Genomic DNA, 19,806 nt, shown 5'->3' with positions numbered 1-19,806 from the left:
TGAGAAATGCCCATTCAACATGTGTCCCCAACTGCCCTTAACAAGTAATAAAATACACACGTTTATATAAAGTTTACGCGACAAACACCAGCTGTTGTTATCGACTTGCTAAGTGCGGTGCATCATGTTTAAAGAAATTTTCATTGTGTTGGCGTGTGCGCTGATGGTGGAAGCAGGAGGTAAGAAATTTAGCTTGGACGTTTTACAAAGTAGGTATTGAATAAATAAATTTGATATATTGTGTGATTTTCGATTAATCTCTTGCTAAGCAAAGTTCTGCCACGCTCTGTCGTATTCTAAGTAATAATTTAAGTCGTAACACCCAAAGAAATGTGTTTCTTTCTTTCTAAATAATGTCTATAGATACAGAATACACAGATGTTTCTGGCAATGGTCTGTCAGATGATTTTTGGCGAATTTGTTAATGTATGGCGGCAGTAAGGATGTGTCTGTCGGAGATAATATCTGATTTCGTTTAGGTAAGTCAATCGAATCCTTTGAACTAACGCCCCATTAAGGCGGTTCAAGAACTTGCATGCGATTCTGGTTACAATGCGGTATCAGGTCGATAGACTGAATAATGGACTGAATTCATTGTACTATATGTAGTCCTCCTCATCGATTTCGATGACGGCGACCTCAGCAATTACGGATTACGCCGATTATGGGCCCTAATGTGGCTGGCCAGGCCGAACTTGGTCTTAAAGGCTCTTTTGCAGGTGTTACAATATAGTTGACCAGACGCGTTGTATGTATACGTGTAAGAGAGCTTCGGTCTCTCTTTACGTTGTTGGCGTTTTGGTATCTAAGGCATTGAGGCGGTTTTCCTCAAACGATTTGATGTGGTTAAAAATGGTGGACCGCCAAGATGCTCTGTCGCTGGTTGATGTTGCAAGCATTCAGGTGTCGTTTGAGCACGTCGTTGTAACGCAGATGCTGACCGCCGTGCTTGCGTTTGCCTTCCACCAATTTAGAGTAGAATACGGTTTTGGGCAACCGGCGGTCATCCATACGGAGGACATGTCTTCATGGAAGGAATACTTACCTACAACTAGAACTAATCGACTCTTGTGGGACGTCTTGGGATGATATTGATGTCCTAGCAGCCCGTGTATCGGATGTACATTATCTCCAAAATTATGTTTAAATTTGTAATATATTTTAAAATATATTTTCGACCGATTTTCCGATTATTTTATTTGACGACTGGTCTGGCCTAGTGGGTAGTGACCTAGTGACTCTGCCTATGAAGCCGATGGTCCTGGGTTCGAATCCCGGGCAATTAAGGGCATTTATAAGTGTGATAAGCACGGATATTTGTTCCTGAGTCATGGTTGTTTTCTATGTATTTAAAGTATTTATTTATCGTTGTCACAACAAAAGCCTTCTTGAGCTTACTTTGTGGCTTAATCGATTTGTGTAAAAATGTCTATACATTTTCCAGCATTGCCTTGCACAGGCGCTCACGAGGCTCTCCGTTGCGTACCCCCATGCCCGCCGCCGAGGACTTGCGAAAACCGTGACATTATGTACGACTGCGCGGCTTCTGATGACTGCTCCTTCAAATGCGTCTGTGATAGCGGTTATTACAGGCAGGGAACACGCTGCGTGAGATATGAGGAGTGCGGTAAGTTAATTATAAACCCAGTGTTCGTTTACTGTTCAGAGGACCTATCCCTACGGCGAAAAACGAAATTTCTTTATCTGCCTCTCTATCGCTTGAATAAGCAAGAGCGATACTAAGGAGGAAGCTAACGAAATTTGGTTTTTCGTTTTTCACGGTAGATATAAGGCGGTATTCCCAAATTCCCATTGGATTGGATGCGGATCTGCACGCTGCTCCGATGTTGTTAGCTTCATACATGCATAGCGCCGCCTCGCCTCGCTCATACAGCCGCATGTGGATTCACATCAATGTGATAACCTGATAACTAACCGCGTAATGTAACGTACCTATAGTGGATATATTAACAACTAGAAGGAGAACTGGCCATAGCCACTCTAGCCATAGCGTATTTTGATTTTTATAACGACATTTCTTCATCGACATTCAAGCCGTTCAATCAAAAACGTCATTTCTGATACTGACAGATCAGATCCATAACTAATCCTGATCTAATTCATGACCTATTATTAAAATCAGAATACGCCTGCTAATCTCTTTTCTATAACCTCGTGCACAAGGATATTTTAAGGAACTTTTATGATTCTGCCCGATATTCTCTATGAAGGAGGATACTTTTGTTATTATCGGATCCGATCTGGATCCCGCTGATCTACCATTCTGAGGTCTACCAATGAATAGCTGCCAGGTGTTGGGTGTTTTAGAGTGGTTTGGTTGATCCGTGTATTATGTATCCCTATTCCATGGCCAGCTCTAAGCTGACCAGGGTACCTGGCAAAGATGCCAATTCGTCGGGAACGATACGCTAATATAGAAGAGCAAAACAAACACCTAAAAAACAAAATTGTAACACCTAATGTATAATGAGCATAACTGCAATACAATAAAGAATAAAGAGTCATAGAGAGAGATAACAGGGCTACTTATAACCGCGAAAATCGAAGTTCGTCAATGGGGAAGGCGGCTGCCAAACTCTGCTACTAAGTGGCGCCACTAGAGTTTGTGACATGACATTAGTTTGGCCCCACCTTTTTTCTTCGAATAAATAAATTATCATAATAGTTAATGGAAACGTGAGTTACCACAATCAAATAAGTTATTTATTAATTTAATGAGATATTTATGTACCGGTCTAAATAGTTTTTTATATTAGAGATGATCAGAGGTGGGAGCTTTGAATCTGCATTGATATCTCTGTAAGAATTTACATCACAGGCGAATTCTGTTGGTGCCTCATAATCGACATTTAATGCTGGATTCAATTGAAAATTATTATTTTGGTCGTAAAATATTAACTTGTTGATAATGTTTTCCATGATATTTTAGGCATAATATTTTCGAGTGAAAACAGTACATAGCCAAATATACTTAACCTTTCTATGAGGTCTTTTTTTCCCTTTTACGGATGCCTTGCGTTCCCGTAAAAGTGCTTTTAACTGTGTTACAGTCAGACGTCCATGTTTTTCATGAGGATCCATTTTTTGCGTTAAGCAGACGATTATTAGATATAGGCAAAACAAAAACTATTTATTTGAATGGCTTTGAAACTTAACCGACAGTTTCTCGGCCTCAGACACAAAGTTTAATACTTATACAGAGAGTTTAATTATGAAGTTTTATTAAACATTGGTTTATTAAATACAAATATTTTTTTAAGTTATAAATTTCATAAAATGAGTTGGTCGAGTTGTCTCAAACTCTAGTGGCGCCATCTACAATTAGCTTTCAGCCGCCTTCCCCATTGCGGGCATTTTTCTCTGTCACTCTAATTACGTCTTAGTAAGAGTAAAAGTGAAAAATCCCCGCAATTTGCAAATTTCGGTTTTTGCGGTAGGGCCCCAGTTTCGTTTGCCACTGCGCAAATGATTGGCATCTAGGCTAGACCCTCAGAGGTCTATTCGATTTTTTTTAAACTTAACTTGATTCTTTATTGATACGATACGAATGTGATAAAACTGATAAACTTCGAATGGGCCACCTGCAATTGAGCAATGAATATAAGTAATAGTCTGCGACAAGTATCCATGGGGTCAATGATAGGGTTACCAGACGTCAGGAATTTTCTTGACATCTCAGAAATTGTGGCCGTTTGTCAGTACGAGTCAGGAATTCTGTCAGGTAATTTTAAATTTGTATCCAGCAACCTTAGTTAAAGATGAAGCTCATGTAATTATTCAAGAGCGGGCTATGAAGATTTTTTTAATATCACGACGGTGGCAAACAAACATACGGCCCGCCTGATTGTAAGCAGTCACCGTAGCATATGGACGCCTGCAACTCCAGAGGTGTTACATGCGCGTTGCCGACCCTTTAAAAATCTGTACACTCCTTTTTTGAAGAACCTCATACTGTAGACCCTCGGGAAAACCTCGGCAGGTAGCTCATTCCACAACCGGAGCGTGCGCGGGAGGAAGTTCCTCTTAACCCGCACAGTGCGTGACCATTTAGGTTCTGGGTTGTGAGGATGAACACCCTGCCGACGGCGGGCGGTGCGGTGATAGAAAGTAGCCGTGGGCATCATGTCAAACAATTCTTCAGAGGACAGCCCATTGTACAAGCGGTAGAACACACATAAGGACGCAAAGTCTCTCCTTAGACTTAAAGGTTCAATACCGCTTCTGAGTTTGGGATCGTCGACGAATCGTGCAGCACGCCTTTGGACTGAGTCGAAGGGCCCAAGCTGGCATCCAGGTGCTCCTGATGAAGATACTTATATAATACTTAAATTTGATAATAAGTAAGACCTAATCGAGTATTTCATTTTTTTCAGATCCGTGAAGCCGAAGATAATCTGAACACCTATGAAAAAATAAAAGTTCTTCTATTTCATATTACTTTACTTTTTAACATTTTTAGTATATGGTACTTATGGTAACATGTTTACTTGTTTTATGGTGTTTTAACAACCAACCAATCCTATTTATTTTGCAAATGCGAAGCTGGCAACTGGGGCTGACAAGACAGCCCACAGGCCGTTCGGTTTCGAAGGGGCGACGGGGTTAAGTAGGTAGGTACAGCCGAAGTTATATCAATCTTTAGTACAGCAGTACAGTACGAGTATAAAAAACCATCGTCCTCAAGTTTACCAATGTTTACCTAATTTTTAACCGACTTCCTTTCCTAGAAAGAGGAGGTACTGTATTCGGTTGTGGGTATTTTTTTGATGTAAGTATGTTCACCGATAGACCCGTGCTCCGATTTAGTAGGTGTGTTTGAGGATGGCCATTCATTTCATTACTTAATTTTCACCCGATTTTCAGTTTTTTTTGTGGTATTAAGAACCTTAATCAGAAAGCTGTAATTTTTAAATATAAATACGACGAGACGTATAAAGGAGAACAGAAAATATCGCATAATTTCGTATTTCCCGTAATAAAAAAAAAACATTAAAAATAAGAACCTTTATTTTATTTATTTGGTGAAACTCTGAGATTTAAGAGATTTGCGACAGGCTACTTGCTTATTTAGTTAGGTTATTGATTTCAACTCAATCCATGTAGTGTCGTTTTTTTAGCTAATTAGGTACTAAATTATCAGGGTGCCAAAATTTCAAGATTAGGATGTCACGCCATTTCAGCACCTAGACATTTTATAACTTCAGAGCTCCCCTACACGATGGCCCAGTAACTATTTATTAATCTGTGGCCCAGCGTAGGCCAGTCTAAGGGACGCAGCTATGCGTTGGAATGAGATAGCAATATTACTTACTCCCTCTAACGCATAAATGCATCCCTTGGACTGGCCTGCGCTGGGCCATCGTATAGTCCTAGCCATCAATAATAATAATAAACGAAGGGTTGCTCGCAGTAATTACGTTCTTCCTCTATCTATTCCGTAGTTATCTGCCTTTTCCCGCTGAAAAAAAAAATGGAAGTTTGAGTATTATCAAAATTTAAAAAAATCATGAATTCTGGTAATTTCTCGATGGTACACAATAGTTATACAATAACTAAACAAAAGAAAACGATAATAAAGACGATAGTGGACGAGTGCTTCTCCATACATAGGTACTCGTGAACTCCGGAGTGAAAGTAGCACGTCCTTACCTATTATTAATGATACCAAAGAGAATTTGAAATAGAGGTGGATTGTCAAAGAAAACTTTGTATCTACAGCAAATTTACTGCCATCTTTCGACACATAATTAAAACTTTTAGAACGCCATTTGACTTTGAACCTTATACTTTAGTGATATGTGTAAAAAAAATTAAATATCAAAAAGGGGCGCCATCTAATAGATCAAAGGATAAAGGTACGTCGATTGTCGACATCGTTTCGAGCGATGGCGCTATAACCTTTAGGTTGTACCCGGTAAGATAGCGCCACTTTTTGATATTTAACAAATTTATCAAATATCAGTGAAAGTAATTACAAACATGTAAAACTACAAATTAATTTTAAAGGAAAATAGAACAGGCGGTCTGAAAGAATAAGGATCAAAGTCAAATGGCGTTCTAAAAGTTTTTAATCATGTGTCGAAAGATGGCAGTAAATTTGCGTGGCTACAAAGTTTTCTTTGACAATACAATGATACCTAATTAGCATTACTGTTTAATGCCGGCTGTACACACTTGTCAAGAGTCTCTTGCGGAGAGTCTCGGCACCGCTTCACTACGACCCAATCGGAGACGGGCGAGATGAGACGAGTAAATGCGAAACGAGAAGGGAGCAGTATGTACACACTCATTCTCGGCCTTTCTCGGGGAGTTTGCACAGCCGTCATAACAAATACATACAACAATAGACCATATACATACGGCATTGATTGTAAGGCACGCAGACCTTGTCCTCATTCCAAAAGTAACCCTTCTTGCATCGACAGCTCGGGCTGCATTCCAGTACAATGCCTATTCTTCCGAATATTGCTGGACAGTCCCCTGTTGGCGTGGCCTGGCCACAGGAGCCGTTTGGACAGAGCGGCGGGCAAGGGTTATATTCTTCGAAAGGCTTGTTGCACTCGAATGGGGCTGTGGAAATGGAACCAATCATACCTATCAGTATCCAAGGATTCCAGTTAGGCTAAGATTGTCGGTTTTTTATCATGTGTCATCATGCCTGTCACGTTCTAACAGATATGAAAGTTCGAAAGTGATGCATGATATGATGAGTGATAAAACCGCCACTCTAAAATTTTAGAGCGTTTGAATTATTTATGAGAGGTAAGTTGGAAAAAATATGCTATCAAAACAGCAGTTTTCTCGAGCTATTCCTCAGCTGCATTTCAATTAATAAGGATTGACTCTACATATTTAGGTACCTAAATATACAGTTCGGTGTTGTACATGTATTCCTTGGAGACTTTCTGTTGAGAGAGACAAAGAAAGGTATATGTTATTTCCCCGTTCCACTCCGCAGTAAGATAGCAGAAAGTGTCCAACGTAATTAATTTAGCAATTCACATCGCTTTTATTTTTAAAATAGAATATAAGTAGGGATAAGGCGTCATTTTTGGGAACGGCTAAGAATAATACTCACGGCAATCGCGTGTAGGTATGCAGGTCCCATTGTCAGCGCGACGGTAATTGAATCTGCACTTGCATTGGGGCGTAGGACAGACAGTCGGGCGAGGGCAAGAGACGGTCTTCGCGTTCTTAGGACAGTAGTCGGCGGCGCAGTCGGCGGGGCAGTAATCTTTGGTTTCTCTGTCACCGCATGCTGTCGGAAGACATGGATATACTTAGAGTTTGCTAGTTCGTCAGTAATGGCTAGAAAGTTGGGTTGGATGTGTCTAATCTCAACTTTTTCTGTCACGATTATCTACTATCTGTAGTATCATATTACATTCTGACGAGTTCTTACGTTTGTTGCACTGGTCGGTTGGCACACACACATCGTTCTCATCTCTCGCAGTACCGGGGCTGCAGTAGCACTGCTCCTTACACTGCTCACTGTCCTGGTCTGTCGATTTTTCAGTGAGCGACGCACACGTCTGGTCTGGTTGAACGCGGCACGAGAAGTATTCGTTTTGGCCGCCGCATTTTGCTGAAAAATAAAGAACAGGGGGTTTTATCGACAGTTGGGGCTTTGTTTGAAGTTTATATTCTATAACTCCTTTTAAATACTATTTAAGGTAGATTGATGGCGGTTCCGGCCGCTACTTTATATAGATCTGTCTACCGCCAGCTTGCCTACGATGGTCGCGATTTTATCGTCTGACATCGTTTCCCTCATGTTCTAACAAGGATGTAGATGAAGATAGAGATAGAATCGCAACCATCCTATCTCTACAGGTAACTGGAAATTAAATCTACTGGATAATTGGATACAATATGGTATTTAGATATTCAATAATAGAGGCACATGTAAGTATTCTGAATCAATGGCTGTTAAGGGTGCTATGCGTAGTTGGACAGTTTCGTGACCTCAAAGTGTTTTGAACCTCAATGTGTCCTCTCTAGGTGGAAAGTGGTTAAGAACAAAATCTCAAATAATAGGTAACCCAGGGTTCTTAAATATAATTAACGAAATCCATTTTCAATCAATAAAATGATCATGATGAAAGCATCTTTATATGTCCTCGAAAATGATTAGGTAAGTAATAAAATTAACTAAAAACACTTACTGCAATCGTCTCTCGTCACGCATTCAGCTCCAGCATTCCTGAAGTAACCCTCTTTGCAGACGCATGTGTCCTTGCAAACTTCTGAGGGGTTGTGCAGGCAAGATACTTGTATGTCCATGTTTCGGCAGCTTTTCTGCGGTGGACAGATAGTCACGCAGCGCTTCTCCTCGTTCGGTTTGTTGCATTCTGTGTAGCCAACAAATAAAAAATGAAAGAAATGAGCGCTAAGTCATAAAGTCGGACCACGCCACGCTAAGTGCTACGACAAGTATGGAGCTTATAGGGATGTGTATTACTGCCAAGTTTGTGCAAAGTTAGCGTGGTCAAAGTCTACTCACTTGCACTCAGAAAACAACAAATAACGATATTTTCCATAATTATTCGCTACCTTCCACGATAGGTAAATAAAAGCGCCCCATTTCTTGTAATTTGGGGATTCACCGTTTTCTTAATAATGAAAATAAAACGGTTATTGGATTGAAGGTCCTATTTGGCCATAGATATAAGAAGTAAGTATTGTGCTCAGGGCCTATTAGGGGCGGCTTTTTCTTCTTATGTATATCTAAACCTACATAAATCTAAACTATCCAAATCTTGACAGAAAATTGATAAATTTAGGCACGTAAATCTATTGTGAAAGTTTTATTGCTGTATGAAATTAAATTTAGTTTTTGAAACCTGATTAAATACAATTATAGCAACGTCTTACATATGTTTCAACATAACGTTTTATGGTTACTGCTGGTGAACCAATAATTTGGCCTCCGCTCTCGCACCTTTAGAACAGGTCTTGAGGTCACTCATATTCTGGCGGTCTGAGACGAACGTTCGGTTCTTGGTAAGGCCCAGTTAACAACATAGCGTCATCACATTTTTTGTAGCTATATTTGGGCAATTGTATTATTTTCAACTACAACCTAGCTTTAAATAAAAGTAAGGTAAATGTACCGGCACGACGACAGTGGACACCAAAGATACATTGATTAAGATGTGTACAATTTAAGACAATTTCGTGCTTCGAATTTGACAGGTAAATGAGATGAGGCGCTTTAGAGCTTCATACATTTTGCTTATGGGCGGTAGAGGTAAGGAATAGAATCTCCATGTACCAAAAAGTGTCCGTCAAAAAACCTTAAATAGGTGGCACTACAATACAAAGAGTATATACTATTCTTTGTATTGTATATAGGACACTACAACACCTATTCTAGGTTCGTTGAAAAAAAAAAACAAATCATAGACAGCGCACTTCACTCCGTCAATAACGACTACTACGTTCTTAGCTACTCAAGCGCTACTCTGGAGAGATTTGGAACTATTATTTATAGCTGACAGCTGGACACTTTTGCAATAGTTCTGCCTATGGAGATTGTATTCTTTTCATAATTTTGCGGTAACTCTGATTGTCAAAAGTTGACGTTTGCAAAGTCAAAAGTTGTCAGTGACCGCAATATATATGACGCAGTATAGCGCCATCTGTTTTGGATGTCAAACTAAGAGTACATTTTTTTCATACACTTTACCTCTCTATTACTCGTACAATCAATTCTTTTTAATGACACTGACTGAATCCTAAAACTGCATTTTTGCTAATGAGACAATGAGAGGTACTTATGCTTATGACTTTATGACCGGTGGAGATGCATTACCAGAAAGTACCCCTACTTAATTCACAAATTATGATAATTATGTGCATTTTAATAACGTGCGTCTACTTTTAAGTAGGTAGTTGGCACAGCTGGTAGGTAGTTAGGTACACGTATACATAACGTAGGATACCAATTTGGAAAAACGTGTTTGATTTCCGGTTTTTTCTTTAGGCATCACTGGCGTTAAATTATAAAGTGTCAATTAGCATAATCAATAGGTAAAAAAACTCAGACAAAATTAAAACAGCGCCATCTAGTCAGAACCATCTCGACAGGCAGCATCGACCTCGACTTTAAAAAACCGTTGAGTTACAGACATGCGGCATAGAGATACACACTGATACACAATCTTATAACCCTTTCCCGTCGGGGGTTAACAACGGTAACTACTTCAATTATTCTGATTACTTGAATAGCCTATGAGCCAAAATTACACACTTCGTAATGTTCCAATGAATTTACTTACGTAAAATATTGCCTACAGCGTAGATAAAAGAGATTTCTCTTTGCCTACAGATATTTTTATGATTCGTATTTACCTGTGCTCTCAGCAGCAGCCGCTGAGATTCCCACTGTTATGATAACGGCAAACGCTAATGATTGCGCCATGTTGCTCGACCGCTGCGCCTCGTCTGAACAAACTGGCTGTTTTACGCCTTAATTATATTCTTATTGCCATTATTTGTAGAGTCGCGACAACAAGAGCAAAGGATGACTCACTATTTTCGTACTTGTGTTGTGAACACTGAACAGTTTCTTTTCTAAAACAATTGTCGGCGCCGAGCAGCCGCAGTGCTAAATAAACATTCAGCTCCCGATTAAGACATAATAAGCAAACAATACAATAGGTACAGTCGAGGAAATTGATTCTTTAGCAGTTAACGTGTCACGTTACAATAGACAGCTCTTACCATAAGTATATACAGCCAAATTTACTTGAACCGCAAGTTGCTAAAGAATCAATTTCCGGGACCGTACCTACCCTCTAATTAGGTATTTTATGTCATTCAATTGTTTACCGTTTTTTCATGCAATGAATAAAGAAACTTATTTATGGATTTTAATGGTGTTATGGCGTTATTCATAAAAGCACTACAAGCCTTAAATATAGATATTTTAGCTATTATTCGTTTGTTTTAGTCTGTCATTTTGACTCATGTATTTGAATGATAAGGATAAATCATAAATTCACTAATTGAGACTTGTAACGTTTTATGAATAAGTGTGTGATACATACCAAGTGATAGACACTTACATGGTGGGGTATGAGTGAAACAAAGGAAATACTAGGCGAGTATAAAAATGTATTTACTTATCCTAAAACTTGAAAATCAAGCACTACCTGTATTTAAAGGATTATATATTTATATTTATTATGGAATATTTATATTTATTGTTGACAAGTTTTGTTACCTTTTAACTCCTAGACCTGCCCAGCGTCAGGGACGCAGCTATGCTGTGGAATGAGATAGCAATATCGCTTGCTCCCTCTAACGCATAACTGTGTCCCTGACGCTTGGCAAGTTTCACCACGCATGTAAATCAGGCTTAATAGCAGATTTAGTTACATCGAATGTTCCTTATTAAATAGTAATCAGTAATCAGTGTATTTATTGCTTTAATAGGTTATACAGGTTGGTACAGACACTTCTTCTGACTCCTTTCATGTAACGTAAAGTCGATACGCATAGTTAACAGTTTTCGGTGGGAACACATACACCATTGTCGTCCCTCGCATGCCCCTCATCGCAGTAACACATATCGTTACATCTAATGTTCCTTATTGGACAGTTCTTCTGGCTCTGTTCCTGTAAAGTTGCGCAAACGTTGTCGCACGCGCCGCCGCAGGAAAAGTACTCATGTGGGCCTGTACAGCGCTCTGGGAGACAAATGGAAACATGTTATATTACGATTATTCTATTTGCTTGGCTTGATTGTATGTATGATGTTTGAAAGTCATTTGACCGAATTAACAAATTTACGAATTACGAATTTTGATTACGGGTTGTTCACACTTCACAAATTATGTAAGAGCGAGAAATGGGTATTTCTCGCACTCACATAATTTGTGAACAACCCGTAATCAAATCCCTCTAACGCGCGCGGTCCCTATAACGTGAGCATATGTTCTTGTCTAAAACTATAAAAAACACAGAAATCTCTACATAAAAGTCATATATGTAGAGGTAGAGTAGGCATAAAAACCATTAGCTAAACTCTGCAGGTATAGTGGCACACGCGTACGCATCCCTTGATGCAGCCTAACCTAACATACGATACGGCACTTTTTTCTGCCAAGCTGATAGCTAAAAAGGTAATACTTTAACCTTTTTGACATTCTGTTTCATCTACACAATTTCCGTTCGCCGCCCGTAGAAATCCCGGTTTGCACACGCACCCCTTGATGCAGCTGTCAGCATGCAGCTTAACACAGGGCACCGGCTTCCCAAGCTGAGTGCAGTTGCGCGCGTCGCAGCCCCCATTGGTGCAAGAAGAGAACACTTCATTGTCACTGCATTGTATAGCTGGAAGAATGTTATAGGTAAGATGCGAAAGTGGGTATCGACTTAACGGTGAAGATATGTGTACCTTTAACGTTTAGTTGTTTGTTTTAAAGGTGCACTCAGCGCTGACCATAACCCTGCTTCTCCTAGCCTAGTCGGTACATTTTGATATTTAACAAACTTAACACATATCTGTGAAAGAATAAGGATCAAAGTCAAAAAGCATTCAAAAATTTTTAATCATGCGCCGAAAGATGTCAGTAAATTTACGTGGCTTCAAAGTTTTCTTTGAAAATACACCTCTATTTCAAATTCTCTGTGCTACGAAATATGAGGTCCCGGGTTTGAATTCAAAGTCATTTATTTGTGTGTTCATTACGATTTTTTATTCCTGAATTATAAGATGTTATGGATGTATCTAACTAAGTACGTATACCGTGACGGAAAATAAATGGCTTTTACGGGATTCAAGCAGACTTATTACCGTCACCTAGTACCCATTAGTTACAAGCTTTGCTGAGTTTGAGGTTGCTCTGTTTAAGATTGTTCGCAAATGTTAACTAAGTATATTTTAACAAACTCTTACCTGTTTCACCATTGTCCCCACTATCTAAAGGATTAGCCCCACAAAAACTTAATCCAGCAACAACTAAAAACAAAGTGTTACCGTCCATAATGCACGACAACCAATATTCGACTGCTGATGTTATTTCCTTCCTTACCCAATTATCCTGTACTTATACAAAAAAACCGGTCAAGAGCGAGTTTGTTTTACTCGCGCACCGAGGGTTCCGTACAAACTTTGAATTATCTCGTGTAACTATAAAGGCGAATGACTTTTGAACAGAAGTACCTATACTAATTGCTCAAAGGTTAACTGGAAGAGATCCCTTAAAGGGATAAGTTCGCCTTTGTACTAATGATGAGTGTTTTATTTCCTGTTTTGTTTTCATTTCTGTACAATAAAGAGTTTTACTACTACTACTAAGTATAATTGTGTACAGTGCCATCTATCGGCAAATTGTCTAACTAATTTGACATATGTTGGATTTTCGAGAATAATTCTCTATCACGTGAACCGATTTCAAAAAATGATCTTTTATTTGAAAGAACGTGTATTTATGTAATCTCATAGAAATTTCAGGTGTAATATACACACGTAAAGTTGGTTAAATTGCAAACTGAAATCGGAAAGGTTTTTTGTGAATTAAAAAAAAGTTACCAAGATAGAGGTATGTAAATATTTCATAATTTTTCGTTTTTTTTTTCACATTTTCCTTCATAACTCATTTTTGTTCTGTTTGTAAAAAAAAATGTTTTAGGATGTCCAGTTTGAGCTTTTTCAAATGGGTATCATTTACCTAGTCACTAGACTTTGAAATTTTGCCCCCTCTACATATTGGTCATTTTCCATATTTAATAAAAAATTATAAATGAACGTTGTTCATAACTATTCCAAATTTCAATTATATTAACAAATTTCCAATTTGCTTAAGTGGTTCTCGAGATATTTAGCGATGTGACAGACAGACAGACAGACAGACAGACAGACAGACAGACAGACAGACAGACAGACAGACAGACAGACAGACAGACGGACGGACGGACGGACAGAGTCGCACCATACATAGTCCTTTTGTACCTTTTTGGTACGGAACCCTAAAAACGAACTTAAAATAGATGTGTTACAAAATAAATGAATATAAATTGCGTGCTCACAAAGCCGTATGACCTTGGAATAGAGTTGTTTTTAATGTCATCAGCTTTATTTCATAGTTTTATAGGGAATGCCCCTTGTACCGGGCGTGCGAAGTTCCTGAGGTCATTGGACAGTCATCACAGTCATAATAATAGGTAATTATTCGAATGAACAATGAATTATCTAATTAATATTAAGGCAGTTGAATTATTTTGCTTGCTAGTTTGCTTGTAAAATGGGTACCATTACTTACTATCTGTGCTAGTCTAAGACGAGCTTCTGTAGATTATGCTACCACTAACCGTAGCATAGTCTGGACCGATATAAATTGAAAATACATAGTACAAAAAATCATAACAATAAAATTATTTCAGTTGATACCTATTATATTAGATTCTATATCATATGACCCGCTGTCTCCAAAGTTGTTTACCTCTTGCCTACAGGAAATCTTCCAGAAGCTGGCGACCAAGTGGGAAACAATGGGCATTGACGTCGGCGAAAAAAGGTTGACAAACCTGCGTTTCGCCGACGACATTGTCTTATTCTCCACCACTGCACCCCATCTAAAGGAAATGCTACAAGACCTTAGCACGGCAAGTCTTGAAGTCGGACTCGAAATTAACAGGACAAAAACCCAGTTAATGACCAATGGCGCGAAACGTGGGGTCACGGTAGATGGGCAGGATATACAATATGTTGACGAATACACCTATCTGGGCCAGATAGCATCCTTCGATAACAGGCAGTCCAAGGAAATCGATCGACGCATCGAAAACGCCTGGAAGAGCTTCTGGTCCATGAAGGCGTTAATGAAGGGCAACCTTCCACTAGCACTAAAACGCAAACTTTTCGACATGTGTATCCTGCCTATCTTAACCTACGGCGCCCAAACTTGGTCATAAACAGAAGCTCAAAAGTCCCGACTCAAGATTTGCCAGCGAGCAATGGAGCGGAGCATACTCGGAGTCCGTAGAATGGATCGGATAAGAAACACAGAGCTGCGCTCCAAAACAGGTATCGCAGATGTGGGTGTGATGGCCGCCAAGCTCAAATGGGATTGGGCGGGACACGTCTGTAGGATGCACCCGGACAGATGGGCCAAAATAGCGACCGAATGGGCACCACAGATCACCCGAGGCAGAGGAAGGCCAAAAACGAGATGGCGAGACGACCTGGGCTCATTTCGTGGCGACTGGCGGGAGCATGCACAAAGCCGTGACGAGTGGCGGAAAACAGGGGAAGCCTTTGCCCAGCAGTGGGACACAATGTAGGCTATTTAAAAAAAAAACATAGGTATAAGCCAAGACGTCACCTTACCACTGCACCGGCAGGAGGCCTTCTTATAAAGCCCTACCTACACCAGTTACCGCCGCACTGAAATCGGTGTGGAACCTTGATAAGAGGACTTAAAGTGAGGATCTTCAATTCATAACTACTAAACAACGTGATACTACCCTTGTTTGAGCCAAATTGCCCTTTCGGCCTAACAAGCGCACCTATGGAGATACCCAATTAATTGGCCTAGAAGATGCCCGAGAAACGGATACCCTCGGCCCAGACCTTCGCTTGGCGCCATTTCGAAGAGCAAAGTACCTATGGCTCTGTTGGAGCTGCTCTGGCTGGTTGAGTGATCCAATCTGCCCAAGACTGAAGTTATTGGAAGAATATGATTCGAGCCCCTTTAAATGAAAGTCAACAAACAATTTGTACATTTTCGGGTAGTTATAACTTATAACATTGATTGGTTAATCATCCAATTACAAAACCGCCTCGATGTGTCACTGAGCTACCTGACTTTAACCTACATTATTTGATCATTTGAAGGTAGATTTTGTTTACTTTTATTTAATTTCACTTTTACGTAGAAACTTAACAGTAATTAAGGTCCTTTGGTTTGGTTGTATGAGGTAGGTATGATATACACACCGTGTGTAATAAAGTGTTTTGTGGTTATTTTATTAAACAAGCACCTACCTATTTCAATTTTGCCCTCAGGCCAATCCAAAGATTTTACCCCACAAAAACCTAATCCAATAATCAGAACACTAAATAGCGCGTGACGTGCAATACGTTATATAGGTAACTGATTTACTAACAGCAACTTAACTGACCATTGGTAGTCCTTACAGTGTTTATAATAAGGTTTACGTATTGTCAGCTAGTTAACTAGATGGATGATGGCACTGCAGCTAGGGTTGCCACAAGGAAAAATGTAATGGCCTGACAAAATTCATCATCGATAGGTACTTAATCCTAAAAATCTTGACGTCATTGGCATCACTGCCTTTTCTCTAACTCCTCCCCTCCCCATCCATTGGTACAGTACTCGTCCTCTTCAAACTCTTAATTTCTCGCGCGCCATATACTGTTGCGGTGCACCCGCGCTAAGCCTACTTGTCACGGTACCATATGCTGTAATTACAGTATAACATTAGCTTCCCTTTACCCAACTCCAAACTTTTATCTAACTTGGTTAGTTGATGTTTGCAAAAAAACTCAGACACTCGCTATAAATAGTGAGTATTATATTCTTTGCTATAAATGCTGAGATGTCTGGAGAAATCCTGATGTATGGCAACATTAGCAATCCAAACTGCAGCCGGTTTATTTCCTTATTATCCTTATCATTTATCATGTCAACAAACTCGTATAATATGTGATAATTACTTTGCGTCTCTGTATGACCATAACCTTGGAATTAAGTATTTCTGAATGACGTCAGCTCGAAAATAAACGCTAGTGGTTTTCTGGGGAGTTCACAACCCAAATGCTTCATATAAAAATACTTACCTAAGAAACGAGTTTATTTATCATTATCACACAATATTCTGGCAATACCTACATAATGGGCGTTATGTCCATTATAGGGAGCGAGGGTGCATAAACTTTAGGAGACAGCGCAGGAGACCAGATTTTTGGCGCGAGGTGGAAATGTGAAGCTTATGCTTCCAATGTAGCCCACAAGATGGCGTAACCTACTATGCACAAGATAACATACGAGAACGGGAGATGGCAGCACTTGCTTTGGCGTGAATTGTCAATGTACATTTATTTGTACATGTTTATGTTTCCGATTCAGGCCACAAGATGGCAAACCCTCTAACGCGCGCGGTCCCTATAACGTGAGCATGTTCTTGTCGAGTATTTTTTAAGATTCTCCCATTTGTTCAGAAATAATGTTTTAGAGACAAAATAAATGTCTAAGACTAATACTAATGTAGTTTAATTATATATAAGAAATACCAATTGTACGAAATGATACTCACTAGTAGGTATATCAAAATCATGAATATCTAATATATCACATATGGCCATATAGTTAAATGAATAGCAAAATTATCTAGCCTACATAATCCTATACATATGCAGCCTGTATAATACAGGTGATACATGTATTCTCTAGAGAAGAGCTTGTCATCCAGTCATACTATTAATTAATGCACCATTTATTACAATTTCTCAGACAGTAAAACATGGCCATGGAATGAAACTATTGGACATAAAAAAAAAAATTACTTATAGGGTAATTTTTTAATGGATGATTGCTACAACTAATATAAACAGATATTTGTTTATTGTTATTTACTAACTATATGATAGTATTCCTTGTCTTCATCTGAAATGGCATTAGGTGCACCTGACAATGGATCTTTTCCTTCATGAGTCTTAGGAAAGGCTATAACATCACGAATTGACTCCGTGTTACATACTATAGATACCAGCCTGTCTATGCCTAGAGCTATCCCTGCATGTGGCGGGCAGCCACTACGTAAAGCATTCAAGAAGTGTTTCAATTTCTCAGCATCCATTCCCAACATCTTCAACAATTTCTCTTGTAACCTCACATTGTGGACTCTCACTGAACCTCCTCCAATTTCATTTCCATTCATGACTAAATCATATGCTAATGATCTCATGCTTAATGGATCAGACTCCAGTAGATGCATGTCCTCGGGATGTGGCGAGGTAAAGGGGTGGTGACATGTTTCTAAACCATTCTTTCCTTTAGTAAATAATGGAAAATCCACTAACCAAAATATTTCAGTACTTTCCCTAAGTTCTAGTAAATTTTTAGATTGTAGTAATGAAGCAATTAATAGTCGAATTTCTCCTAGGCAGTTGCAGGCATTTTCTAAGTCCCCTATTGAAATGATAGTGGCATTTTCATTACCAACAATATTTTTCAGTTTCCCTTCGAATTCCTTATTAAATGCTTTATGAATATCATGATCCAATACCACTTTAACATTATATTTCTTAGCTATTTGCTTTATTTGCTCTTTACTTTTTGTTGTGATTTTTCCTAATGCTACAGGGTAAGGTAAAGCATAGGCAGAAAAATCAGTATTATCAGCTTTTTCTGGAAATAAATCTTTTATATTTTTGAATTTCAAGCCATATTGAATGTTAGGTTTGTCAGTGCCATAATTTTCCAATGCATATTTGTATGTCATTCTCCTAAAAGGTGGCTTTTGTAAAAGTTTTGGAAATGTGTCAATAAGCAATGATTCAATCAAAGATAAAACTCCATCTAAATTAGTAAAGGACATTTCAATATCCAACTGAGTAAACTCAGGTTGTCTGTCTGGCCGTGTAGTTTCATCTCTATAGCATCTAGCTACTTGGAAATACCGGTCAATGCCTCCAGACATCAACATTTGTTTAAACTGCTGTGGACTTTGTACTAAGGAATAAAACAACCCCGCATGATGTGTTGGAACCACAAACTCCCTTGCACCTCCAAGAGTCTGACAAAACAGTGTGGGTGTCTCCACTTCAACAAATCCATGCTGTTCAACAAGAAATCGTCTCATATTGTGCAGAATTTGTGATCTCAATCTTAGAATACTTTGCATTTCTGGAAATCGTAAGTCAATGTAGCGGTGTTGCATCCTTATCTGCTCCTTAGGCTTCTGATATTCTCTTAAATTAAATGGAAGGTTATCCGCCATATTTAAAACTTCTAACCTATCAATTATAACCTCAATTTCACCAGTAGACATTTTAGAATTGACAGCATTTTGTGGTCTTTGAGTCACTTCGCCATGTATTTTAACTACAGACTCCAGTGGTATGTTAGAAAGGTCTATATTCACAGGGCCAACAGTACACTGTATGATTCCATAGGGGTCTCGGAGTAGAAGAAACTTAGACAGACGTAAATACTGTACCCAACCACACAATGATACTTTGTCGCCTGTATTACAAGCTCTTAGTTCCCCACATGTGTGAGTTCTGTAAGTAAACGAGTTAACATTTTCGATGGAACTGTCTTCAACACTAAATTGGTCTGTAAGTGGTGCACTTCCCTGACTGTTGTGACGAACTCTCGAGGCCCCAATGTTTAGCGACTGTTGATTTCTGAATATGCATTGCGCTGCTAAAGGATGTATTGTAAGACTTCTCGTGTTGGTTAATGTCTGTTTGCAAGTAGAAGCACTAAATGACTTCAGATGAATTATGTTTCTCCTCCACATGTTTATTACCTTTACTAGCCGGTCTTGCGTGGCGTTGATGTACAGTCATATGTGGAATGCAGAAGTTATCTAAATCAATATTTAGAAGAAATAATTCACCTACTTTACGCAATATTTACTTTTGTTTACAATTCAATTCAGAATTTTCGAGTTAGGTTGACAACTATTTGACATATCCAACTATTGGAGATAAAAGTCTTTTCGGATTTTAAAAAGAAAAATACACTTTTGAAGGACCTCATATTGAGGCCCTTCTGCGGAAAACGTAAATCGGAATTTCTGTACCTG

General features: G+C 39.0%; 3 protein-coding genes across 5 annotated transcripts; all 3 read right to left on the bottom strand.

Moving 5' to 3' along the window:
* Positions 1 to 5,010: 5,010 nt before the first annotated feature.
* On the bottom strand, positions 5,011 to 10,501 carry LOC133519664 (SCO-spondin-like). 2 transcript variants are annotated; one of them, XM_061853715.1, is made up of 6 exons: positions 10,375 to 10,501; positions 8,187 to 8,372; positions 7,424 to 7,606; positions 7,100 to 7,279; positions 6,382 to 6,591; positions 5,011 to 5,479 (listed from the first exon to the last, which is right to left on the bottom strand). In XM_061853715.1, exons 1-6 carry the CDS (start codon positions 10,442 to 10,444, stop codon positions 5,463 to 5,465), a joined length of 846 nt encoding a protein of 281 aa, XP_061709699.1. In that variant the 5' UTR covers positions 10,445 to 10,501; the 3' UTR covers positions 5,011 to 5,462. The 2 variants fall into 2 exon arrangements, with proteins under 2 accessions (XP_061709699.1, XP_061709700.1); XM_061853716.1 differs by lacking the exon at positions 8,187 to 8,372 and having other exon boundaries at positions 10,375 to 10,459.
* A 622-nt stretch (positions 10,502 to 11,123) lies between these two features.
* LOC133519665 (inducible metalloproteinase inhibitor protein-like) lies at positions 11,124 to 13,105 on the bottom strand. 2 transcript variants are annotated; one of them, XM_061853717.1, is made up of 3 exons: positions 12,926 to 13,105; positions 12,163 to 12,360; positions 11,124 to 11,714 (listed from the first exon to the last, which is right to left on the bottom strand). In XM_061853717.1, exons 1-3 carry the CDS (start codon positions 13,011 to 13,013, stop codon positions 11,527 to 11,529), a joined length of 474 nt encoding a protein of 157 aa, XP_061709701.1. In that variant the 5' UTR covers positions 13,014 to 13,105; the 3' UTR covers positions 11,124 to 11,526. The 2 variants fall into 2 exon arrangements, with proteins under 2 accessions (XP_061709701.1, XP_061709702.1); XM_061853718.1 differs by having other exon boundaries at positions 12,234 to 12,360; positions 12,926 to 13,044.
* Positions 13,106 to 17,248: 4,143 nt separating this feature from the next.
* Positions 17,249 to 19,706, bottom strand: LOC133519662 (aspartate--tRNA ligase, mitochondrial). Its single transcript, XM_061853712.1, has one exon. The coding sequence runs from the start codon at positions 19,516 to 19,518 to the stop codon at positions 17,620 to 17,622; it is 1,899 nt and encodes a 632-aa protein (XP_061709696.1). The 5' UTR covers positions 19,519 to 19,706; the 3' UTR covers positions 17,249 to 17,619.
* Positions 19,707 to 19,806: the final 100 nt, after the last annotated feature.

The sequence above is a fragment of the Cydia pomonella genome, chromosome 7 (assembly GCF_033807575.1).
Source record: "Cydia pomonella isolate Wapato2018A chromosome 7, ilCydPomo1, whole genome shotgun sequence".
Lineage (NCBI taxonomy): Eukaryota > Metazoa > Arthropoda > Insecta > Lepidoptera > Tortricidae > Cydia > Cydia pomonella.
This window is presented reverse-complemented; position numbering and strand designations above follow the sequence as displayed.